Source organism: Ursus arctos, unplaced genomic scaffold (genome assembly GCF_023065955.2).
Source record: "Ursus arctos isolate Adak ecotype North America unplaced genomic scaffold, UrsArc2.0 scaffold_8, whole genome shotgun sequence".
NCBI lineage: Eukaryota > Metazoa > Chordata > Mammalia > Carnivora > Ursidae > Ursus > Ursus arctos.
In genome coordinates, this window is record NW_026623100.1 from 4,178,664 (window position 1) to 4,205,417 (window position 26,754).

The following is a 26,754-nucleotide window of genomic DNA, read 5'->3' on the forward strand; positions in this document are numbered from 1 at the left end:
CAGAGGGAGTGGGAGAGGAAGAAGAAGGCTCCCAGCGGAGGAGCCTGATGTGGGGCTCCATCCCAGAATGCCGGGATCACGCCCTGAGCCGAAGGCAGACGCTTAACGACTGAGCCACCCAGGCGCCCCTGAGACAGACCTTTTAAACTAACTCAAGAAAAGGCTAAAAAGAAAACTAGTAACCATGGAATGATTTGAAAAGGTTGTCAAAGGGCATTATCTACCCTAAGGCATCTTAAGGAGTAGGTAATTCCCCTCCCGAGTTTCCACAGCCAGAGAGGGACCACTTCCTGGTGTATTTAGACAAGCAACAGAATCCTAAAGCCAAAATGAGACAGTATGTTTATTTGAGATACACAGTGAAGAACAGGGCCCATGGGGTTTGGCAACTGCAGGTTCGTCCACAATGCCAGCTGCCTGAGCTGACCCCTGGCCCACGAGTTCCCAGGTCTTCTGGGGGGAGGGGCATGGCGTTCAGCAAGGGTTTGGAAATCTTTTCCCCCTTTTTTTAAAAGCCAAGGTAAGAACATAGATACAAGGAAAGATAAACAATTATGTCACCATTTAAACTATATTTTGGCATCTTCAGACAGTCTTATTCTGTGTGGTTTTTAGTAGAAGTCATACTGCATATATATTTTCTCATCTGGAATTGTCATAAGTGCATTACCATGTTACAGTGTATTGTCATAACCATATTTTTAAACCAAGATATAATTGACATGTAACATTATATATAGTATTATATTAATAACATCTGTAATATTACAGATATTATAGCAGCTCCCCAATAATATTTGTAATATTACAGATGTTATAGCATCTCCCCAATTGTAGGATATTTGGGTTTATTTCCCTCTTTTTTATTTTTAATAAGTAAAGCCGTGATTTGTGAAGGCAGCTTTCCCGTACATATTTGTATATGAGGATAATACTCAAAAGTAAGCTCACACGATCCAAAGGTATAAACAGTCTTTATTTTTTTTAATGAATAAGGAATATAGTATGGATTTAGTTTAATTTCTCCTATTTCTTTCTTATTCGGCACTTTAGTTATTTATTGCTATCTTTTGTATCAGTTGCTTACTACTCTGTTTGGAGAGGAATGTACTTGTATGGAATCAGCAACACGTGATTTTGGAAACCGAGTCCTATTCAGTAAACATTTATTAAACCCCTGCTATGTACCAGACAATGACATTAAGAAGATGCCTGGGAGTAGATCCTAACCTGAAGGCCTTCCTGAGCTCACAGAATCGCCATCTCTGGGATTGGGGGTGGGGGGGGGGGTGTTTGCATTTGCTCTCTGTTTTTCTCTAGCACCTAAGAGCATCTGGCCCCTAGGAGGTATTCAGTATTTGGGGAATGACTACAGGAGGGCCAAAGAGGAATGAGTACAAATATTAGAGACACCCATTCATGGGAAAGATTTCTTTATTACAGAATTCTCTGTTCAGTAACTTCACGTGGTGGCTCATAGTCTAGTATTATGTTTTTAAGGTAATCCATGGCAAAACTTCACGGTGGCAGCTGGGCTGGTTTATTCCCATTTATTGAGCACCAGCTGTGTACACATGATAACCCTCCCTCCAGGTGTCTATAATCAAGGGAGCAGGCCGGCAGACGGGAACCTAGACTATAAGAGAGATGTGGGAAGTGTGAGAAAGGATGGGCTTCCAGGTGAAGGTAAGCCCCAGTGTCAGGCCATTATCTAACCTCCCTGGGTTTTGGTTTCATAGACATTTAAAGGAAAAGGCTGGACTGAGCGCTAGGATCTCTTTCAGACATGCAGTTCTTTGATGCTTATGACGGGCTCTTCCTCAGACAAAGGTTGGGGACATAGTCTTTATCAAAACACAAGCACAGCTGAACTCCAGACCACAAAAGAGGTTTTCCAGAATTAAAGAGCTGTATCGGATCCTCTTTTCACTTATTTTTGGTAGGACTCAATACTTCAAAGTATGTGTTTTGTTGTCTTCATGAGCCATAATTTAGATTTCTTACTGTACTTGAAAATATTGGTTAAACATTAAAATTGTATTAGTTGGAATCCTTGAATACCACGAAGTTAAATATTGACCTATTTTCTTCTTCTTTCCCTTCCAGCTGTTTGGGGCAACTTCGTTAATATGAGGTAACTGTTTTTAATAACTTGATGTTGTGGTCGGGTTTTATGGAAACATTTCAGTTATTACAAATAGACTGTAGATGGCAGGGGTTAATTGAACATTTTAAAAATGAAACTTTTTTTTTTTTTTTTTGCCATTCACACATCTGAGCTTTGTCTTTTTTTCTTATGGGTATTCTCGAGGACTACATCTGATTTTACTCTTTACTCTGGTAAAGCCCCTTTCTCCTGGCCGGCACCTCAGCATTGCCCACCTCAGGATCCCTTCCGTCGTTTTGTACACAGGAGAGGGTTGAGCCTAGTTTTTACCCTGCTAAAACGTGATTGTGTTTCTGAGTGGCTTGGACAAGAACACGGTGGGGCGAGTGTCTTTCCAAAGCCTTTTGAGAAGGGGGCTGTTTTAAGGAAAGCCTGCCTGGCCCCCGGCCCTGGGAGCGGACCAGTGCATTCTGAGGCCACCTGTTTATCTCAGGATTCAGCGCCGAGGAGCCTTCTGGCCCGAGTGTACATTATCTGTGCTTTGTGATAAATGTAGGAGGGGCACTCAGAAGAGTAAAATCCTGTGTTGATATTCTTAAAAAAAAAATTAAACATTTGTTGTAAAAACAAATTTGGCACTGCTAGTACAGTTTTACATTTAAAGAAAAATTCGTTCCACTTTGTATTCCTTGGTCGTGAAAATCAAAGGGCAGCAATCACAGTTGCTGTGCTGGCGGTGGGCTTGGCAGTCAAATGCCCCTGCACTGGGCTACTGGGTCAAGGATTGCTGTGCCCCCACCAGGCTTTTCATATTGAGTACGTCTCGCAAGGCTAGTGGGGTCTCGCAAGGCTAGTGGGGCGGTGATGATCTGATTCCTACCACCAGGGTGTAAGTGTCTCCTGACAAAGACTTCTGTGTGTGGCTGGGAGGGGTGCTCAGATCCCATTTAAAGAAACTGTTTTTTCACTTAGAAAAGCTCCATTTTGCATCAAATTTCCGGGAAAGCCCAGCAGAGAGACTTGGACTCCTATAGACACACTTCCTGCCTCTAATTTAAAATCTAATTTAAAATTTGAGTATAACATTAAAGTGAGATTATTTTAGTGGAATAGAAATAACCCTTAAAAGGTAGAGGCGAGATGAATTTGATTTCCTCTCCTCCATTGTCTCCCGTGCCTCTGGTGCACCCCCTTCTGGAGGGAATTGGAACCCGGGACTGATGTTTGGGAAGGGGAGTAGCGAGATGGTCTGCAGCCTTTGGTTTGTGTTGTCATTTGTTCAGAAATAAATCTTGAGGTCATCAAGATTCTCAATGGATCTCAGTTTCGCAGCTTTCTACTCAACAGGTCTATCCAGGAGAATGGTGAACTCAAAATCGAGAGCAAGATCGAAGAGGTTAGTTCCTTTCCTGTATTTTGCTCCTGGTTTCTCATTATGTCTGTCAATTTCGGTTCCTTTGCTTGTGCTGGTACCTTTCTTGTGGGAGCCTGATGCTAACCTGTGATTTGGAAACATCTCATCAAAAATTACTCCCTTTCCAGCTGTTACGCTGTGGATACACCTCTGTGTCAGCCATTTGATCAAGGTGTGATGTACTAAATTCTCCCTCAGGGGCAAAATGGGATTTAAAAGTTTGTCTGGCTTTTCAAGTGACCTTCCCAGAATTTCTTAGAGAAAGGGAAGCGAGTACCTTCATCAGGGATGGAGGCAAGTGCCAGCCAGCATCCACTCACCCCAGCAGTTGCTGTATGGAAAACTGGGATGCTGGGACTCAGGGAAACATAGGGAGGTTCCACATGCACACACCTGCTCACGGAAAGCTGGCTCCTCTGGTTGATTATATACCTTCTTTTTAAAAATAATTACTTATGTTTTTGTCAAATAATTACAGATACAGGTACGCTAGTGTAACGTGGGCTGTGGGAGGAGATGGGGAGTCAGTCATTTTGATCTGAAGCCAATATCAGGTCATGGGGAAGCTCTAAGACTGCTCTTTCCTTCTGTCCCAGCTCCCGGTGTTAACACGCAGGAATAGGGTCTGCTCACAGCCTGCCCTTCATTTGCGTGCTGAGTAGATGATGTGGAGATAATGTGCAGAAACAAGGGGTTAAGCTTTGTGGGCAGCATTGAGGGGATTCTTTCATTCCTGAAAAGAAGAGGGTGGTATGGATCTGCCTGTTTTTGTGAGCCTCAACCACCTCGCTTGTCGTAAGGAAATTAAAAGGTTAATTTTCCCAGAGACTTAAGAGTCCGTGGAGTAAGAGTTCCGACATGCAGTGTATCATCTTGATTCTTGACTTGTGATTCAAGTGGTATAACTTAATCTCAGACTGAAGGTGGATAGAAGAAATTAAAATCTGTTTTGCGGGGTGTCGTGCCCGTGTGGAACATCAGAGAGGGAGGAAGTGGGGGAGAACTGTGTTTGCTTCAAAACTGATGTTGGTTATTTTTGTTTTAGATCGTTGAACCACTAAGAGAGAAAATCAGAGATTTGGAAAAAAGGTATGTATACTTTTGAGTTTTTGGTTTTTGTTTTTTTTAGGAAAATACTTCTATCTTGTTGACTTTAGAGGGTCAGTATCTGATATAAATTCATCTCAACTGTGCAATTCTTTTTTTTTCATCTGTGTAATTCTGTAATATGAAAGATATCAGGCACTTTCAACACAGGAGCTTGTCTGAGAGAAGGTAGATGTTTACTGTAAAATTTGGATGCAGTGTTTTTAAACTTTTTATTCATTTATTTTTTTTTGCTTTTATCATTATGAACTATTTCTGATGAAAGCTGCGGAAAGCTTTTTTGGAAGCTATGGAAGCTTTTTTTTCTCTCTAGGAAGAAAATTATTTATTTTAATAAAGTTATTTTTTTCAGGAGTCTTCCTGAAGCCCAGCCACACAGATCCTACATTAAAAGTCCTTCCTCTGTTATCCTCTGTCAGTTTGATTTCTACAAACTATGATGATGTCAACAAATGCCCATATAAATGTTCTGGCTTTTTTTCTTAACCCTGATTTGAATATGATACTCAAATAGTCCAAACATTAGAAGAAAAGAGGATCTAGGTGTGTTGAAATCTTCCTTTTCCAAACCCTGTGAATTTCTCAATTCCTGCAAATTCATGGCATACAAGTTGAGGCTAAGCCTTACCTTCTTTTAAGTTATGCAGGGCGATCAGGTGGTTTCTAGCATATATTGATTCGTCTGAGAGAATTCCAAAACAAGGAAGTAAAGCTGAAAGGGCCTAAAACCTAGTACTGTGTGTAAGTACTGTAAGAAATTAGGGTCAGTTATTTGCTTGTCACCAAACACCAGGAAGGTTCCAGAAACTGAGTCCAGGTAAAGTGGCTGGAAGGGAAGAATTATATAATACGATGGGAACTTATTTGAATGAGATACCAAAGCAAATTGCTTCTTACCTTTTGTGGTGTCGTGTCCTGTCCATGCCCCCCGCCCACCACCATGTGTGGCTCTGCTGCACCCACATTCCCTCTTTTTCTAAAACAGTTGAGCTCCAGGTGCTGGAACTTTTCCCTGGAGTTTATCAGGGAACTGTGTGTTGAGAGTGACAGTTGGGTCTTTAGAGGTTTGGAATAAAAACTTTCATTAAAGTTTATGTAATTTTTTTTTTCTTTTCTTGGGATGAGTTTGGATGATGCGTGTCAGCGTTTGTATGAGCCTTTTGTCAAGCCCAGATTAAAAAGAAAGAAATGGAGAGGAGTTTTTCTTTGGTTTCCGTGTTTACAGTAAGTGATCAAAGAGAACTAAGGGTGGAGAAGAGTCATCAAACAAAACGCATTCATTCATTTTCTTCTTGTCTTCAACTGATTATATGCAGTCAGGCAAACTATTAATTTCAACTCTTACTGGGCTACAAGTTATTTTTTAACAGCTCACATTAAGTAATATAAATTTGTTATTTGTACTTTAAATTTTCTTGCCATCATTTGGGCTGAAATTATGCTGCTTCTAACATTACATTGGATGGGAGCCAGAAATTCCACCTTCAGTAAGGCTGGAATAATTTGAGAGATTTTAACTGAAACTTAAAAAAATTGTTTATGATAAGAATAACCCACCAGGTTTTATGTTGGGTGCCCTCCTAAAAAATTGCTCACCACCAATATATTCTTTAGAGAGTAATATTTACGAAAAGTGACTTAATTGGATAACTTCCTTAAGGCAATGGTTTACAGACACGATCTCTTGAAATAGGAGAATTTTATGATTCCTTTTGATACTTTGGTGATTTTCTTTGTCCTTTTTAAATCGGAAAGTGAAATACAAGTATAAATATAATCTTGAAGAATGTACCAGTAACTCATTCTTGTCAAACTGTGAGAGTTACCTTTAAGATAGGTGCAGAGGTTAAGCGTTTTCTACTTACGACTGCTTTACTAGTTACTCATCCTAAAATGGTTCTGGTCTCTAGGTTGCTGAGCCAGTCAGGTGACAGATGAGCCCCGGTTGTTGTGTTAGCTAGAAAGTCAAGTACGGACATGACTTTGTGGTAGAAATTGATGGAGCTCTGTCTGGTTTTATTTTTCCTGACTGATTTGTATGATAAGAATGATCAAACACCCATCTTGACACGAACAAGATAAAAATGTAACTGGACTATGTTGTCTTGATGTGCTTGTCATTTGGGGGCAAAGTGACCGCCAGGAAATAAGGATATTTTTGAAAGGTAGGGATTATATGTATATGCGGAAAGAAATGGGGACATTCCATTCTAGAAGCCTGAGTAAGTGGGTTATGTGAGTTTTTTCTCTTCTTTACTACACCCCCATTTCTTAACAATTTGATTGCCTGCCATTTGTTTAATTTCATCTCAATATCTTTAAATGTCCTGTGACTAGATAGGAAGTAATGATGAGAATTTAAATTCTAAGTAAAAAGGCTTCTTACTGGCTACCTTATTGAACAGGAACGTTAGAGTCTGTAATGGCATAAAATAATTACTAAAGGATTAATTTTGGGGTGTAAGAAAAGATCCATTATTCAATTCCTGTTTCATTCACCTCCCTTGCTTGTCTCTCTCACACTCAGAAATGAAGAATGCAGGTTGCATGTAGGCAAGGCCTTGCCTCTACGTTGTTTTCTTCTGTGTCCTCAGTGTGTGGCACAGAATAGGTGCCCACTAAAAATTTCCTGAATAAATGAGTATATGGATGAGCCAGTACACTGCTGCATAGGGTTTTAACCTACTTCAGGCCTTTAAAAAAGCCCGTGCCTTTCCCTTGCCCACTTTGCCCAATGCTGTAAAGTGCGGGAGGGGAAAGCTGAGTGGCATGGTGAAGGAGTGGCCCAGCTAGCACCGTGCCAGAGTCACCTCACACAATCCCCTCATGCCATCACCTCAGAGTCACCTCACACAGTCCCCTCACGCAGTCCCCTCAGGGTCACCTCACACAATCCCCTCATGCAGTCCCTCCAATCACCTCACACAGTCCCCTCACGCAGTCCCCTCAGGGTCTCTCACACATTCCCCCCAGAGTCACCTCAGCAGTCCCCTCAAGCTGTCACCTCAGAGTCACCTCACACAATCCTTTCACACTCACACAGTCCCTTCACACAGTCACCTCAAAGTTATCACTCAGCCCCCTCACTCAGTCCCCTCACGCAGTTCCCTCAGAGTCACCTCACACAGTCCCCTCATGCAGTCGCCTGAGAGTCACCTCACGCAGTCCCCTCAGAGTCATGTCACGCAGTCCCCTTACACGGTCACCTCAGAGTCACCTCACACAGTCCCCTCACACACCCCCTTAGCTCTGTCATCCGTGACTGCAGGAAGGCAAAGAGTGTAAAGTGCAGACTGAGGAGGACCCTGAAGGAGCTTACCCCTGCTCTTATTTCTGGCTTTGTGTGCCTGACTTCTCAAAGGAAGAAATGAGGGTTATAAGAAAGTTCTTCCAACAGTCTAATAACTTGATCATACTTATGAAATCTGAAACTTGGTTTGCTGCATGTTGAAGAAAAACAAAGCAAGAAGCCCAGCCAGTGTTCTCGTTTTTTAAAGGTTTTAGCACAGTGTTTGAAGTAGGTTAATCAGTCCGTGCTCCACATGGGTCCACGTGTCAGGCAGTTGTATTTTTGCTTCAGTTTTATTGAACTGTATTCTTGTAAGAAAACTGCTCTTTTGTCTCCGGTACAAATGGGCAGCACTGGACAGGTGGGAGAGGGTCAGCCTGGAACGAGAGAGCCGCCGTAGGTGCGCCACATGGCTGGCTGCGGGGTTTGGGCTGGAGGCTGGAGGGGTGGATGTGGGGTGCTTAGAGAAGACAGTGGATGTCAGGGCCATGTGAGGGTTGCACACAGTCAGTGCTATGGTTTGCTTGGCCACCAGCTGACTGATGGGGAAAGTATTTGGAATGACAAGAAGTGTCACTTCACAAACAAGGCATCTGTGAGGCTCCCTGAAGGCTTCCACTGTTCCAGCAGGCCAAATGTGCCCTGCCCCACAGCCACTGTGAGAACAGTCACTGGGCCACTGCTGTGTGGTCTGTGGTAAGGACAGCTCCTTCCCGGGCAGCCCTCTGGGGAAGGTGCTGTGATTACCCTTTGACGCAGGAAGCCCCGAGGTGCACAGGGCTTTTGGGGGTCTTGCTCTGGGTCACAGAATAATAAGAGGGAAGGCCAAGATTCTCACTTATTCCCTCAGATACTCCCACTTGCCTGCTTCTGGTTTTGTAGTCTGCAAGGGGAACTTGACCTTTCGAGAATCAGGAAGCTCTTAATAGGGGAATTAATCTGCTTTGTAAAAGAAAGCCCTCCTGCCCCAAGCTCCAATTTAAGCATGTTTCCACTCTTCCAAGAGATGAGAAACATTTGCTTCAAGGTCTTCTGTCTAATGACCTGTCATATTCTGTTCAGTTCAGCGTCCATTAAGGAAATGCCTTCTGTATCCCAGCTGGGGATGGGGAGGGGATGAGACAGTGCCCCTGGCACCTCTCCAATTAAAATAATGACTGTGAAGTTGGTTTCTCTGAATTTACTAAAAGCACTTTTGTTCCTAACTGAATCACTTAACCACTTTAAGAATGGATATTTCAAATCTTCATTTATCAACTCTCATTTGATCTTTTATCTGCTGCTTGCAGTGCCCTGCTCCCGAAAGAAACATCGGGAGGGGTTGGGGACCCATGTGACCTTTTCTGGGGGCAAGAGGCATTATGGAAAAATGAGGTGAGACTTCAGATGGGTTCAGAGCAGACCACGGGAGGCAGAAAGTGCTGATGCCCAGCCATTTGGTCCAGGGGCACCAGTGCAGAAGGAGGGGCTTCCATTGTGAAATTGCGCAGAATGAGGGAACAAGCTTAGTTAGTTTTTTCTTTTCTTCCCCTTGCAAGACACAGTGTCCTGCTTTGGGTCTGTGACGTCATGCAGCTGCTTTCTTCCTTCCAGACATCGATACAGCATTGTGAGGAGGCCACCACATCCCTTACTTTGTGTTTCGCTCTGGCTGCTCGTAGCCTGTACCTTGGTAAATTTTCCTTTCTCCAGGATGGAATCTCTACCCCAGCTTGATTCTACACAAGGAGCAGGTTGCAAATTTCTTGAATTCCTATGAGCCAATAACCACTTGGTTCCTACAGCCCTCCCTTGGAATGGATAGAAGGAGCAGACAATAAAAATGCCACAATCTAGCCTTTGTTTTGATGTAGTAGAGAAAACCCCCCACAGGAGATGTTTGACTTTTCTTTTCTCATCTCTTCATGTTCTACAGCTTCACCCAGAAATACCCGCCAGTAAAATTTTTATCAGAAAAGGACCGTAAAAGAATTTTGGTAAGTTTGTACATCTGATTAATATTTGTAGTATCAAGAAACTGGCTTTTTAAATGGAGGTATAATTCACATACCCTAAGTCACCTGTACAGAATGTAAGTTTACTGCTTTATTGTATGTTCACAAAGTCCTACGACAGCACTGCATTCTAATTCCAGAAGATTTTCATCACTCCAGGAAAAACCCCATCCCTGTTGTCAGCCATCCTCCTCCCAGCTCCTGGCAATCACTGAAACTACTTTCTGTCTCAATGGATTTGCCTGTTTTGGACATTTCCCATGAATGAAATGATACAATATGTGGTCTTTAGTATCTGATTTCTTAAACTTAGAGTAATGTTTCTAAAGTTTATAGCACAAATCAGTACTTCATTCCTTTCTGTGGTTGGATAATATTTCATATTATGGATATACCACATTTTTGTTGATCCATTTGTCAATTGATGGACATTTGGGGTTGTTTCTACTTGGAGGCCATTGTGAATAATGCTGCTATGAAACATAAGTGTACAAGTTTTTGTACAGACATAGTTTTTTGGTTCTCTTGGGAATATACCTAGTGCCACTAGCTGATGAGACTAATCGTGTCCCATTGAATTGTTTTGGCACCCTTGTCAAAAATCAGCTGACCATAAATGAAAATATTTTTTTCTAGACTCTTAGTTCTGTTCCATTGATCCTGCCTGTCCTTATGCCAGTACCACTGTCTTGGTTACTTGGTTTATAGTAAGTTTTGAAATTGGGAAGTGTGAATCCTCCCACTTTGTCTTCTTTTCCAAGATAGTTTTGACTGTTCTCGATCCCTTACAGTTCGTGGTGAATTTTAGGATTAGCTCATCAGTTTGTTCAAAGAAGCCACCTGAGATTTCATTACAGACCACATTGAATCTGTGGATGAATTTGGGCAATATTGTCATCTTAACAGTATTGTCTTCCGATCCTTGAACATGGGGTGTCTTTCTATTTTATTTAGGTCTTCATTAATTTTTTTTAACATTCTTTTTATAGTTTTCAGAGTATAAGTTTTACACTTTTGTTAGATTTATTCTAAAGTGTTTTACCCTTTTTGATATTAGCATTCATGGAATTGTTTTTTAGTTTCATTTTTATATTTTGTATTGCCAGTAAATAGAAATATAATAGATTTTTGTATTTTCTTATATCCTGCAACTTTGCTGAAATCTTTGGGTTCTAATAGTTTCAAGTAGATTCCTGAGGAGTTTTTATGTACTGTTCAAGATCATGTCATCTGCAATTATGGGTGGTTTAACTTCTGCCTTATCAGTGTGGATGCTTTCTTATTTCACTTCCCTGCCTAATTGTCCTGGCATAGAAGTGGGAAGAACAGACATCCTTGTCTTGTTCCTCATCTTAGGGGAAAGCTTTTAGTCTTTCACTTTGAGGTATGATGTTAGCTGAGAGCTTGTCATAGATGCCTTTTGTCAGGTTGACCAGATCCCTTCTAGCCCTGGTTTGTTCAGTTTGCAACCCAATCTTGCATATCTGGGGTAAATCTCTATTGGTTAATGTATAATCCTTTTTTATATACTGGTAGATTTGATTTGCTAGCATTTTGTTGAGGATATTTTTATCTGTATTTATGAGAGATTTTGGTCTGTAATTTTCCTTTCTTCTGATGTCTTTTGCTTGTTTTGGTATCAGGGTAATACTGACCTCATAGGATAAGTGGGAAAGTGTTCCCTCCTCTTCTGTTTTTAAGATGAATTTGTGAAGATTTGGTATTAATTCTTATTAAAGTGTTTGGTGAAATTCACCACAGAAGTTATCTGGGCTTAAGCTTTTTTTGGTTAATATCTTTTTTAACATTGCTAATTCACTCTCTGGTTATAGATCTATTCAGATTTTCCATTTCTTCTTGAGTTATTTTGGTAGTTTGTATCTTTAGAAATTACATTGCTTTAGCCGCCTACCCTAAGTTTTGGTGTGCTAGTTCCTCATAGTCACCCATTTCAAAGTATTTTCTAATTTTTCTTATAACTTATTCTTTGATCCTTTAGTCATCAGGAAGTGTGCTGGCTAATTTCTGCATACTTGTGAATTTCTCAAATTTCTTTGTTATTGAGGTCTAATTTCATTCTATTGTAGTCAGAGAACTTACTTTGTATGATTCAATTCCTTTTAAATTATTGAGGCTTTTTTTATGGTCTAGGATATCATCTGTCCTAGAGAATATTTCATGTACTCTTTTTTTTTCTTTTAAAGATTTTATTTTTGAGTAAACTTTACACCCAGTATGGAGCTTGAACTCACAACCCTGAGATCAAGAGTCTCATGTTCCACTAACTGAGCCAGCCAGGCGCCCGTCATATATTCTTAAAAGGACTGTGTATTGTGCTGTTGTTGAGTGTTCTATAGATATCTGTTAGGTCTAGCTGGATTACAATGTTTTTCAAGTCCTTTATTTCCTTGCTAATCTTCTGTATAGTTCTGTCCATTATTGGGAGTGAGGTGTTGATGCCTCCAGCTATGATTGTTGAATTCTCTAGTTCTTCCTTCAGTTCTTTCCACTTTTGCTTTTTATATTTTGGGTCTCTGTTAGGTGTATAAATGTTTATAACTGTTTATCTACTTGATGGATTGACCCTTTTGTCATTATAAAATGCCCCTCTTTATCTATTAACATTTTTTTGTTTTAAAGTTTATTTTGTCTGATATCATCATAGCCACTCCAGCTTTCTTATTATTTCTATGCTATGTGTTATACTTTTTTACATTCAACACATTGTAACTTCCAGTCTTCAGTCTGTTTCCTTAAGATTTTATATAGTTGGACCTTGTTTTATTTTGTTTTTTTCCAGTCTGGCAGTCACTGCCTTTTGAGTGGTTGGTTTAATCCATTCACATTTAATGTTATTACCAACATAGTTGGATTTATAACTGCCATTTTATTTTGTGTTTCCCATATGCCTCACATCTTCTTTGTTCTTCCAGTCTTCCATTTTTCTTTTCTTATGCATTAAGTAAATCTTTTCTTATGTGACTTTTGAATTCCTTTAATTATTTTTTACTGTATTTTAAAAATTCATTTTGTTGCTATTTATTCTAGTGGTTACCATCTACATTTTAACTTAGGATACTCTACTTCAGTTTTATACTGAGTTCCAGTGAGATATAGAAATGCCAGTCCTACGTAGTTCTGTTACCCACCCCTTCTCGTGATATTATTCTATACATTTTATGTATTACTTTAGTCCAGGTTATAAACTCCACAATACATTGTTATAATTGTTTTATATTTTATAATGTTTAAATTTTATATCTTTTAAATAAGCTGAGGGAATAAAGGGTAGTTAAGATGTATTTACAGAATTTGTTACATCATCCTTTTCATTACCCTGTCTAGTTTCCTTCATTTGTTCCTGTGGGTTTGAGTCAACTTTTGATGTCATTGCCTTACAGTAATACAACTGCCATCTACCCACTTCATGCTGTTGTCAAATATATTTCTGTATTTTACAGGGCAAATAATACAGTAATATACATATTATTTTATACAGTTGTTTTGCTGTGGTGATGGTGGTGGTAAAATATACGTAACACAATTTATCATTGTATCATTTAAGTATGTAGTTCTGTGGCTTTAAGTATGTTCACATTGTGCTATACAATTTGGTCTTTAAATCGATTAAGAGTAGAAAGGAGAGAGTGCCATTATATTGTCTTTTATAATTACCTAATTACTTTATTTGTTCCTCCTTCTTTTGTTTCCTCTGTGGGAAATGCTGCCTGGAATCGTTTGCTTTCAGCCTGAAGAACACACTTTAGTATTTCTTGTATGGCGGGGCTGCTGGCAATGAATACTCTCATTTTTTGTTTATCTGTTTTTGTTTTTCAGTTTTAGAAGTTTGAGTTGTATATAAAATTCTTGGCTGACAGTTTTCTTTCTTTTCTTTCTTTGAATGTGTTACCCCACTTCTTCCTCCGCTACTTGTGATCGAGAGTAGGCTGTTATTCATGTTGGGGTCCCTTGTATGTGAGGAGTCCTTTTCTTTGTCTCCTGTCTACTTTCTACAGGCCTCTGTCACAATTATGAGCTCAGCGGCTTAAAACAACAGAAACTGAAACTCTCCCACTACTGGAAGCTAGAATTCTGATGTCAGGGTGTTGGCAGGGCGCTGCTCTCTCTGGAGTTCCTAGGAGGAAATCTGTTTCATGCCTTTCTCTTAGCTTCTGGTGTGGCCACTAGTCCTTGATTTCTTGTCCTGTAGACACATCCATCTTTGTATCCATCATCACACGGTGTTCTCCCGTGGGTCTCATACTGGATTCAGGATTTACCCTACTCCAGTATGACCGGATCTCAACTGATTACATCTGCAGTCGCCCTGTTTCCAAATAAGGTCATGTTCTGAGATTCTAAGAAGGATATAAATTTTGTAGGGCAGTATTGAACCCCGTACAACCGCTTCCAAAATTTTATCTCTGTCTCTGATTTTCAGCATTTTTAGTATGATCTGACTACATGCATCTATTTCTGTTTGCATTTATCCTGCTTGGATGGAATTTGTTGAGATTCTTGAATGTGTAGATTCATGTGTTTTATGAGTCTGGGTAACTTTTCAGCCATTATTTCTTTGAATATTTTTTCTGTTCCTCTCTTTCTTCCTTTCTGGTGCTGCCATTACATGCATGTTGGTGTGTTTACTGGTGTCCCATGCTGGTCTGAGGTAATTCACTTTCCTTTCTTTTTTCTCTCTGCTCTTCAGGTTGCATAAACTCTCTTTGATTTATCTTCAGGTTTGCTTTCTTTCTTCTGCCACATCCAATCAGTTGTTGACTCTCATGAATTTTTCTATACCTGTCAACCCCCAAATTTCCATTTGGAAATTTTTAGTCTCCGTTTACTTCTTCAAGCATGGTTTCCTCCCATTCTTGTGAACTTGTTTATGCTGGCTGACTTGAGGACTGTTGAATGTGACAGCTGGGCCCTGACACAGGCAGTTTTTGTCGCCTGGTGGTTTTCCCTGTGTCCACATCCCACATTCCTGTTTCTTTGCATGTCTCAAAGTCTTTTGTAGAGAACTGGGTATTTTGGGTAGTATATTGTAGCAACTCTGGGTACTATTTTCCTCTTTCTCCAAGCTTTGTTTTATTTTTCTTGTTTGTTTACTTGTTTAGTGACTCGGCTGGTCTCTTTCAGTGGTGTCTGCTCCCCTGGAGTATGGGATTCTGATGACCGCTGCTCAGAGGCTACAGCCTTGGAGATGGACACAGTCACCCTGGGATGGCAGTGGTTCTACCAGGGCTCTCTTTGACCATCTCTTAGCCTGATTTCTCTGTTAAGCTGTCTGCCTTGTATGGTATCACACTGACCGTTAGGCTCTAATAATTGCTAGTTGAGCAAACTGTGCTTTAATCAATGCTTTGCATTATAAATTGCTCCTCAGTCTGATCCCATTAAATTCTGGCCACTTTGCGGAGGTAGATTTTTAGGCCAGTCTTTGAGGTTTACTCTGACCCCAAGAGAGTCTGAGGCGTGTCTTTCCCTGGTTCTCTCTACTAAACTAGCTGGCCTGTGGCTAAGCTTGTTGCTTTCATAGAGCTACGGGCCTCTTTTTTGTTGCTTACCACTTAAATCTCTGGTTTTTGAGATAGCCTTTATGCTTGAACTTTCCCACTTTCTCTTTCAAATTAAGTCCATCTCTCTGGGGAGGGCTTTGGAACTCTTGTGTTTTTATTGACTGCCTCTGTCCCCAGGGGAAAATCTCTGAGCTACTACTGTGGAGCTGGAGGAGGGAGTGACGTTCCCTACAAGCAGGAGGCTGGCAGGAGCAGTAACCCTGGTCTTCTTGCCTTATCTCTCTGGGCATGGAATCCATTCCATGAATGAGCTGGGGCAAGGGTGACCACAATCCCACTACTCAGTCACAGCCTGCCATGCCTGCAGTAGAGCCCCTGCCACCTGAGTGGGAGCTGGAGGAGGAAGGTGTCTCTTAACCACTTGGCTCACACCTCAGGAATTTAGCCTGTGCAGCTCACAGCTGGGGGGAATGAGAAATGTGGGTGGCCTGCCCTTCCTGGGGAGATACCATTTATCTTTTGACCAGGAGCACCATTGTTTTGGCCACACCTAACACCCACCCACTCTAAACTATGAGGGTGGGAGTGGGCCATGGCCCAGGTGTCACTGATTCTGTCTGTTCTTACTGAATTTTAGTAGATCTTCTTGAATAAATGTTTCTTCATTTGCTTTATACCCTTAAGACAATTTCCAGAAACTTTAAATGGCTAGATTTTTATTTTTATTTTTTATTTTATTTTATTTTATTTTATGTTTTTTTTTTAGATTTTTAAATTCTTACCAGTTATGGTTCTTTTGCCGGGGGACAGGTCTGTGGAGCACCTCACCTTGCCATTCTGTAAGAAATATTTTATCTGTGACTTTGATATATAAATGGTTGGTACACAAGGTTGTTTTTTGTTCTTTTACCTGTTATCTAGGCTGTAGGACTGTGTATCCCAAGCACCAAAGTAGTAGTCTTGAATCAGTATTAAACTGATTCACCCATAATCTCCTTTTTCTTCTGGAAGTTATAGAAAACCTCTTGCCTTTTTAGATGGTTTATATAAATCTCACCCTGAGCAGACTCTTAACATCTGTTATATTTGCACACCCATCTTTTGGGGTTATTTCTACCATATCAAAAATGCGTAGGCATTTAAGCATGAATTGAGAAATATAACCGTGTCTTCAACAGCAGAGAAAAGTTAATTTTCCAGTCTTTCTGCTGCCACATGTTGGAGCGATCAGAATATTTGATGCCCTACACTAATATATGAGCCATGCATAGTTTCGCAAGGGTTATTATTATATTCACATGGGATGATCTTCCCGTCGATGCTGAGTATTACCAAATTTATTTCACTTTTCACATAACCACAGTAAGTGGACTGAGTGTCCTTCACTCCTCTGCCATCTCGTAGGTTAAGCCGCATTTCATAGTCATCTGGTGCCACATTGTTGCTAAAACCCAAAGCCTTTTCAGTGATTGTGGAAGCCTTGGCACAAAGAAGAGGTTTGTCAGAAAGGCATTCTTCTTGCTGACTGAGCAGCATGAGTTTGAATGCTGCCCTTGAACTGGACCAGGTTCGCTGCCTGTGAGCTCCCACAAGAGCAGGAAGTACAAGCAGTTGAGATGAGCTCATAACTGCAGAGCCGTGCAAAGCTGTGTGGAGTCCATTCAGTTCCACTGTCAGAGGTCTTCTGTCCTTTCTTCCTGCTCTCTTTTTGGGGTGTTAGCTCCTTGTTATTCAAAGGATATGCCTGGGTTTGGCGATTTGTTTTCCTGGGGGAGCTTGTAAGTGATGAGATTCTGCCAGTTTTGTTTCTGTTTGAAATGCTTGCCTAATGGGCTGAAATTGATTAGGGAGTGACATTGTATAACCACCAGCTCCGTTACATAAATCTTTAAGTATTTTCGATAGAAAGTGCTTACTCAAGAGAAAGAGTTCAAATGCATTTCAACCAAGGCTGAGGCGCTTCCAGCAAGTTTATGTCACCACTAAAACTAGTGAAATGTTGGAGGCAATCATGTATAATTTAGTACGCTGCATTTCTGCTAGCTCTGAGTAGTCACTCGGTTATTTTAGGTGTGGAGATAAAGTTAGCATGTGACAGAACATCTTAGTTTAGGGAACATTTGCATATAGATATAGAGTTACATTAAAAAAGGTTAAATTTCTTCGAAAAGAGATGTAATTTTTCTGATTCATGAACTGTGGAAGGCTTGGAAAAATGGAATAAATGAAGTCCAAATAAAATGAATTTTCATCCCTCGAGTTAAGCACTAATAGAGCTAGATTTGGAATTCATGTGTTTTTCCTGAACGTTCTGTTTTCAAATCATCATTCGGTTATACAGGTGAGATGTAGGCATTCTGAGGATAAAACATGAACCAGACAAATCTACAGGTAGTGGAGAGAATATGAAATTAGGAAGACTCTGAGCTTATTCTGTCCTCACTAGTGATCTGGGGATCATGGTCCAAAATGCAGTTCCCCTGGGTGTCAGTTTCCTATCTGCGAAGCAGAGAGGGTTTAGGAAATGGTGCTGTCCTTAAAGAATGAATGCAGCTGTTTGAAAGCTGTTGAGCGTCAGGACTTTTCAAGCATCCACGTTCTCAACCATGATACAGCTGACCCTTGAACAACTCAGGGGTGAGAGGTGCTGACCACTCACCCCCCACAGCCCCACATGCTGTCCAGAATCCGTGTGTAACTTTTGACTCCTGTTGCCTGCTGTTGACTGGCAGCCTTACCATAACACGAAGAGTCGATTAACACATATTCTGTGTGTTACGTGTATTACATATTTTGTTCTTACAAGAAAATAAACTGGGGAAAAGAAAATGTATTAAGGACATCGTAAGGAAGAGAAAATACATTGACAGCCCCGTTCTGTGTTGATGGAACACAAATCTGCATAAGAGTGGTGCCTGCAGTTCACACCCATGTCCTTCGAGGCTCTGCTATGTTTGCATTTTCATCAGAGCATATGTAAATGTCTGGACGGGGTTGACGTGGTTCTTCTGCGGCTGGCATGACCCCGCCCCGTCCCCCAAATCTACTTCCTTCGCCCCTGGCTGCTTTGCTCTCGCTCGTGGTGAACATGTGAATTATGTGTCAGATTTATCTGCACTTTGTGGCAAACTAAATGCTTTAAAACCGTGTGCCTAAGGGTTTATGTGTGGTTTCTTTTTTTGTTGTTGTTTTTTTTTTTTTTTGTAAAAGAATTGGCGTCTTAACTCCTGTTAATTCTCTCAGTTTGGAACAGGAGGGTGGGGTGAGTGCAAGTTTGACGGCAGAGAAGGCAGAGCGGAGAACAGAACAGGGCAGAGAAAGTAGTTTCTGATGGCTAGTCTGCTTTCTGAGTTTATTCTTTTCACTCCTTCCTCCCCAAAATGCAGTATGGTTTTTGTGGCCCCCTCCATTTATACTGTTTAATTTGAATCAAGTCTATGTATTAAACAGCGTGTTAAGTCGTGATTGCCTCTTCGCATTTGTCGTGGCTCAGGTTTTGGAAGCACACTACTGCCGGCCCCCCGCCCCCACAGCGGACCCCCTGTCCCCATTGGGCCCTTCAGCGGACCCCCTGCAGCGGTCGCGCTCCCGCTCAGTCACCGAATGGTGGAACTTAATCATTTAGGGCTCTGGTCTGCAAACAGCATCTATCGCTTATTCATTTGTTCTCATAAGCAGTTGGAAAGATAATTGTTTTTTATGACCTATCTGTGTCCAGTTTAAAAACCACATATATTATTTGGTCATTCACTGAATCTCTGCATGTTGCTAATCACTTTTTAAAAGAAAGTCATTCTGAAACTTCGCAGGAGTGGTGGTAGAACGATACAAGTGATATTCAGTGACCTCTCCGGTATAAAATAAGAACTTTCTAATGTAAAATTCTCTGTCAGAGGAGACACTTGGGAGCTTGTAACTATTGCGACAGCTTCAAGTTTTAGGCTGCTTAGAAGTTGACAATAGTATAACGACTTGTCCTGGAGGAAGAGTGAAGATGCTGTCGGTAAACTGTTAGTGTCTTCCTTCCTTGCTCTCCTCCCAAGTTTGAAGCTGTGGCTGCACCAAAGCCATATCCCCTTGAAGTTGGTTGTCACCGTGTCCTCTTGTGCTTTCTCCGGGGATGTGGGGCATGTGCAGATCACCGGAGGAGCGGGGTTCGTGGGCTCCCACCTCACCGACAAGCTCATGATGGACGGCCACGAGGTGACTGTGGTGGACAACTTCTTCACGGGCAGGAAGAGGAACGTGGAGCACTGGATCGGCCATGAGAACTTCGAGCTGATTAACCACGATGTGGTGGAGCCTCTGTACATTGAAGGTGGGTGAAAGTGCACGCTGACAGTGCCTGGAGCCTGGCGGGTGGGTTCCTCAGAGCAGCCGGACCCCCCACCCCCCGGAGCCTTCTGACCCGGCCACAGTGAGTGTGAGTTGTGCCTCGTTTCTGAAATGGTCTTACTGGGTACAAGGCACTCTCCTAGTTTCTCTGATAAAGAGCAGTGGTGGCAGTGTGGGCGCTTGACTGCCCTGTCCCGAGCACTCCTGGCTTGGAGTGTCACTGTCTGTTCCATAGGGCTGGTGTCGTGCACGACCCTTCCCACTGCATAACACATCCAATGCCTGCCCCATTTGTGTGAAAGTACTTCGAGCTTCCTGCGGGTGCTAGTTGGTGTGGAATGCTTTTTTTTTTTTTTTTTTTTTTTTGCTTTTTTTTTTATGATGCTATGTTAGTCACCATACAGGACATTATTAGTTTTTGATGTAGTGTTCCATGATTCCTTGTTTGCGTATAACACCCAGTGCTCCATGCAATCTATGCCCTCCTTAATACCCTTTACCGCGCTAGCCCATCCCCCTGCCCCCTCCCCTCTAAAACTCTCTGTTTCCTGTGGAATGCTACTTAATAGTGAAATTCCACATCAAGAGTTTAAAGCCTCAGTAACTTTGCCACTCTAAAGGAGTCAGGGATTGAGGGCTGTAGTGGGTTGGACGGTAGTCCCCAAAAAGATACATCCATGTCTTAATCCCTGGAACCTGTGAATGTGAGCTTCTGTGGGAAAAAGGTCTCTGCTGATGTAACGAAGTTAAGGATCTCTGGATGAGATCAGCCTGGATTACGCAGCTGGGCCGTACTTCCAATGGTGAGTGCCTTTCTAAGAGACAGAATGGAGAAGATGCAGATGCATGGGGAGAAGAGCAGGTCTCACGAACACCGAGGCAGAGACTGAGGCCATGCAGCCCCAGGCTGAGGACCGCCTACACGGCAAGAGTGGTTCTCCCCTAGAGCCTTTGAGGGAAGCGTGGCCTTGCCAACACTGTTTTCTACAACTGGGAAAAGAAATTTCTGGTGTTGTAGTTCACCTAGCGTGTGGCACTTCAGCTAAAACAGCCACAAGAGGCTAGTGGGGGTGGGGGTTTGTCTGAGGTGTGCTGATGAGAACCTCTACCTGGTGCTTGCCTAGCAGGCCTCTTGGGATCACCAGACTTCACCTTCCTTCTCGTTTAAATCTGACCAGAACCCTGAGAGGTAAGTGGTATCGTCCCCCCTTGAATGTTTATGGAAAACGAATTGGGCTGTGGTCTGCCCAAAGCCATGAGGTCTGTTAAGTGGTCAGGCCGGAGCTCCGCCTCAGGTTGCAGGCTCGGAAGCTCGAGCGTCACCTGCCCCTCGTCATGCATGGATAGGGTACCGTTCTGCTTTTCCACGTTATTCAGTCATGGATATTTTCCCATGTCAATACAAAGTATCTTGCAGAACCGGTATGGTTGCTGAGCAGTGTTTATCATATGGGTATACCAGGCTTTATTTACTCCTATCCTTAAACGTTCTCCAGTGTTTACTTATAAGTATCTTTGTCTGAATTTTATTTCCTTAATAAAGAGTTCGAATGTGGATTTTGCCATATGCTGATCTGTCCTCATTATTTGGTGTTGTCTGTTTGACTAACAGGAGTAGCACTGAGCATTATCTTCAAAAACTACTAACAAAATAGTTTGCTAATTTGATAGAAAACACATGGTTCTTTGACTAAAATAGATTTTTTTTCCTAACAAGTTAAAATTCACAAAAGAAATCTAAATAGTTCTTTTACCTTTTTTTAAAAAAATTGCTTTTCTTAGGGGTTCTTCATTATAGGGATATTAATCATTTGGTATATATTTAATATTTGCCCCTCCCCCCAAATCTGGTTTTTGTCTTCTAATTCCATTGAAATTTTTATAATTACAGTCTCATGTTTATTTTCCCCCTTTGTTCTGTTTCTTTTATGCTCTCAGTGTCCCAAGAATAGAGAAATATTCAGCCATGGTGTCTTGTTTGTGTGATTTTTTTTTTTTTTTTAACATATAGTTTTTAATCTACCAGGGATTTATTTTGTGGTTCGGCTGTAGTTTCTGAGGTGAACCAGACAATCTAGGTAATAGATATATTGGCTCACATTCCCCCTGGACTTGATCGTGGGTTTGCTGTGAGGGTTAATTGAGGTAATGCACATGGCAGGGCGCTCACAGGCAGGCTTGCAAAGTGTGGGAGTCTGCGCGCTGCGGTGAAAGGCCTCGTGGAGTTAAGGTCATGAATCCGCTGGTATCAGTAAGATACCGAGATTACCTGGGGCTCTGTGGGCGGGCCCACACAATCATGCAAGTATTGAAAAGCAGCGGCAGCAGCAGGGGGAGGAGCGAGTTGGAGAGACTTGGTAGATGGGATGCCTCCGAGACACAGGCACAGGGAGGTCAGGGGGATTCGAGGTATGAGGGGGACTTGACCCACGGCTGCTGGCTCCATCAGCGGAAAAACTAACGTGGAAGGGAACTATGGCAGGCACCGTACGCACAGGCGAGGACAGGTCACTCAAGGGTGCCCTCAGTCATGTCATCCCTGTGTGACAATGCAACCCCGAGGGGAGGGGGCAAATCAAACTGAGTTCATCTGGTTAAATTCATGCTGTGTCTGGCTGAGCCTGTGGGCAGCTGCTGGGAGTTCCCAGCCCACAGCCAGCAGGGAGACTCGGACCTCAGTGCTGCAGCCTCGTGCAACTGAATTTTGCCGACAGCTTGACTCACCCACTGATGACAGGCATGCAGCCCTGCTGACACCCGATTTCAGCCTGTGAGGGCAGAGGGAGAACCGGCTGAGCCACAGCGCGCCTGACCTGCAGACCCGGTAGATCATTAATGGGCATTTTTTTTCACCTCTAAGTTTGTTAGGGCATCAGTAGAAAACCGCAGGGCTTAGCAGAGGGCCTGGTGCCTCAGAAGTGCTCCCCGAATAGTAGCTGCTATTATTATTCCTCTTTCCCCTTTTTTTGCACATGGCAATAAACACTTGTGAAATGAAACAATTGGTCACATAATTTCAGTACTATCGAGAAACCAAAACTTAGTAAAAACAGTGTGTTGGTAAGTAAATTATCTGCTTTTCCTCTGAGCTTTGACACCAAAACTATTGGAGACCATTTCTCCCACTTCCGGCAGTAGACTCCGTGTGGAGGGCACACACAAATGCACCGAATGGACTCACAAGAACGGGGTCGCACTTCTGCCCTTCGCTGGCAGTGGGAATAGCACCGTGTGGGAGAGCATAAGACACATTTCTCCACCTTCATAGTCCAAAGCCTGTTTTTCACTTTCTCCAACCTTAGCGTAAGGGGTTTTGACATGCCTGGGACAGTCTCCCCAGCCCCTCCCCATCTCAGTGCCCATCTGACTCAGCCCCAGACGGGGAGGAGAGCATCCATCACTGGATCCTGCTTGTGGGTACAGTTGTACGTCTCAGGGGTAGTAATCCTTCCCCCCCTGAAGCCAGACACAGCATGAATTTAACCAGATGAACTCAGTTTGATTTGCCCCCTCCCCTCGGGGTTGACATGACTGAGGGCACCCTTGAGTGACCTGTCCTCGCCTGTGCGTACGGTGCCTGCCATAGTTCCCTTCCACGTTAGTTTTTCCTCTGATGGAATGTTACAGCCTGTGCTCATCCTGAGTGGAATTACCATTTGGTGTAGCGTGTACTCCAGTCTTTTAGCGGCAGTGAAGGAGTTAATGTGTCCTGTCGATGTGATTGAATTATTCTTCTCCTCTGTGCGGGAGAGAGTGTTACAAGGCATGTACACCGAACGTTTAATGCGTAACTCTACTCTTGAGTACCTTTTTCCCCAGAAAAGACACTCCACTTGAGTGGTATTGACACCGCAGCAGGAACGTTCTTAGGCTCTGAAGAGTATTATATGGAATTTGTTTTGGTTTCTTTGTCTTTCCGGGGCTGGCGGGTTGTTTGGGTTGTAACGGGGTAGCAGTGGGGACACCTAATTCGGCAGCGTCCTAGCGGAGCTTCATGAACTTTCCTTCACAGATTGCCGCCTCTCATTATTTTCCAAGTGTAACCAGGATGCTTCAGAGGCAGAGGCATTAGCTGTTTCACTGTTGTGGGAAAGTAACTGTTCTCTGCACTCGGAATGTGGCGGTGGCATTTGGGAAGGGAGAGAGTGATTGCCACATCCTCGGGGTCGGGGCTGAGGGTGGGGTCCCCTGGAATTTGGGGATGGCCATGAGGTCATGAATTGTAAAACTGAAAAAGACCAGTGGTGCTGGTGTCATAGGGGTTCTGCCAGAGGCCCTGCGTGGTCTGGAGAGAAGGAATAGCGCTGCTTTGGAGGGAATTATAATACTCACTGAAATAAGTGAATCTGGTTTTAGATTGCTTTAAAAGAACTCTGGATTTTACCAAACGAGACATTGAAGTTTCAGATGATGAATCTCTGGAAGGAGTCAAGTTAACCCTTCCAACCCATGTATTAAGGGTTCCGGGAAGTTTCAGACAAGCCAGGGTTTGGGGGTTGTGGGGTGTGTTCAGGTTTTGTGAAGGAGATGCCAGGCCACGGAGATGGTGGAAAGGAGGCGCAGCGTTGGGGCAGCCCCTCGTTCCAGCCTTGAGGGCTGGCAGGTGGGTGTCGGCCACAGGCAGGCTCCCTGAGAAGAGAGCATGTCTAGACAAAGAGCCGTGTGATCATGGCAGCAAGGATTAGGGACGCATAGGACACTGAGCACTGACCCTGGAGGCTTTTTCAGAGCAGAGCCGACTCTGCTGGAGGAGGATGGAGGTCTGGCCAATCCCTGACTTTCAGTGGTCAACTTAAATGATTTTCTGACTTTACAATGGTGTGATAACAGTACACATTCAGTGGAAATCATATGTTGAATTTTTAAAAAGATTTTATTTATTTATTTGAGAGGGAGAGAGAAAGAGCAGGAGCAAGGGGGAGGAGCTGAGGGAGAGAGAGAAACAGACTCCCCGCTGAGCAGGGGTCATGACCTGAGCTGAGTCTAAGGCGGACTAACCTACTGAGCCACGCAGGCACCCCATACTTGAATTTTTAATCTGGATCTTTTTCTGGGCTAGGGACATGTGGTCATGTCTTCTTGTGATGCTGGCAGCGGCAGGAGCTGCAGCTCGCAGTCAGCCAGCCAGCAATCACGAGGTCAGCAACCGATAGATTTACCACCACTCCATACCCAGACCACCCTTCGGCTTTCACTTTCAGTACCATGCTGATAAGGTGCAGGAGATATTCAGCACTTTGTCACAAAGTAGGCTTTGTATTAGAGGCTTTTTCCCAGGGGTGGGCTAATGTAAGTGTTCTGAGCACATGTAACGCAGCATAGGCTAAGCTATATGTTCTGGAGGTTATTTTATTAGCACTTCCGCATCCTGTGAATATAGTATGGTTTTATTATTGGTGTTGTTGGCTATCTGGGGAGTTTGCAAGTATGGGCCATGATGACCCCTCCTTGAGAAAGCTGCCCCGTATACACATCAAAGTCACTTGTCATTGCCTTAGACTCATGTCCAGGCTCATGGTGTATACAGCCCGTGTCCTTCCCAGAAGCTATCCCAATTTACTTGTCCACCGTCTACACAAGCAGGAATCTGGAAACCAACATTTCTATAGAGACGGAAGAAGACAGAGACACCCATTGCTTCATGGGGAGCCTGCTCCTGGAACATGCAGTCCCTGTGAGTACGAGGTCCAGGACAATGAAAGCAGAAAATGACAATCGTAAACACTTCATGAATACTCACTGTGTTCCAGGCACTGTTCTAATCACTGTGTATAATAGATTTAATTCTTTCAATGTACGGGTGAGGTAGGCAGTTATTATCCTCGTGCGCAGGTGAGGGAACCAGTGCGTGGAGTCCTGTAACCCACCTTGTACCCGGGTGCAGGGATCCTGTGCAAGGCCAGGAGGGGTGGGCAGCAAGACAGGGAAGACACGAGAGGCTGGACTATCACACCCAGGTGCCCTGGAGTTGACCAGGAATGGTGGATGGAAACTGTGTTTGCCAAGAGCATTGAGTCTGTGTTGATGTAGATATTTGAGGAGTGCTATTTTGATTAGAATATTTTTGTTGGATTATAATTTAGAATTTTTTTCTCCCGTTCAGTTTTTGTTGCAAATGTAAACATAAAATGCAGAGGCTACAGATGCGAGATCCCCCCTCTGTTGAAGTTGGAGCCGTGGGGAATTCCTGCAGTGAAGCTCTGGGACCTTAGCTGCCTTCTTGCCACGGTGTTAGCACGGTGACCCCTGAGCACTTGGGGGATGTTCCGGGGGAGGTGAGGGCCCTGCTGGCTGCAGGAAATTGACAGGCAGCAGTGCTGACCAGAACTTTTGATCCTGGGGCTGAGCCAGATCTCTGACATGTACAGTCTTCCCTTTGCATTAAGTCAATATTTGATATGAATCAAGGCAAAAAATCCCACTCGTTTAGTTCTTTGTGCCAAGAGAAATTTGGTCTTTACACTGAAAAGTCCTGCATCTTCTTAAATCCTGTTTTCCATCATAAATACCGGTGTTGAGGGACAAGGGTTAAGGCTGCACATTCCATGTGGCAGAGAGGGACATCTTGTGCAGTCTTTATGCCAGGGCTCTGGCCGGGACTGCAGGGAGAGGACATGCTGTATAAACAGGAGTATCTTTATGCTGGGATTTTACTGTATGCTAAATAATCACACAAAGTCACAGCAAGAACCAACCTTGTTTTACTATATAGTTTTTCCAAAGCTTCAGGGTGCAACTCCTTGGTGGGTATCTTACCAGTTTATTATGGTGCATCTCTGACACAGGGAAGCAGTCAGACACAGGCTACACTAGGAACTTATATTAAAAAAAAAAAAAATCACGGGGAGGTGTAAACATTCAGTTGGCTTTTACATGGATTTCCCCTTCGGTAGGAGATTACACTTTTTTTTTTTTTAATTTTTATTTTTTTTTTTTTGAGATGTTATTTATGGGGGGGGGGGAGCATGAGCAGGGAGAGGAGCAGA

At 42.9% G+C, this 26,754-nt stretch overlaps 1 protein-coding gene across 4 annotated transcripts in view; it reads left to right on the plus strand.

Annotated features, from left to right (window-relative positions):
* Positions 1–26,754, plus strand: part of UXS1 (UDP-glucuronate decarboxylase 1) — a 97,240-nt gene that overhangs the window by 26,248 nt on the left and 44,238 nt on the right. For 2 of the 4 annotated variants that reach the window (XM_026515820.4, XM_044379065.3), the window contains exons 2-6: positions 2,107–2,134; positions 3,455–3,503; positions 4,567–4,610; positions 9,833–9,893; positions 19,571–19,751. In XM_026515820.4, coding sequence (XP_026371605.1) covers positions 2,107–2,134; positions 3,455–3,503; positions 4,567–4,610; positions 9,833–9,893; positions 19,571–19,751 — 363 coding nt within the window. Of the gene's footprint in view, positions 1–2,106; positions 2,135–3,439; positions 3,504–4,566; positions 4,611–9,832; positions 9,894–19,570; positions 19,752–26,754 lie in introns of all 4 variants that reach the window. The other 2 variants (XM_026515811.4, XM_057309235.1) reach the window with 1 other exon arrangement.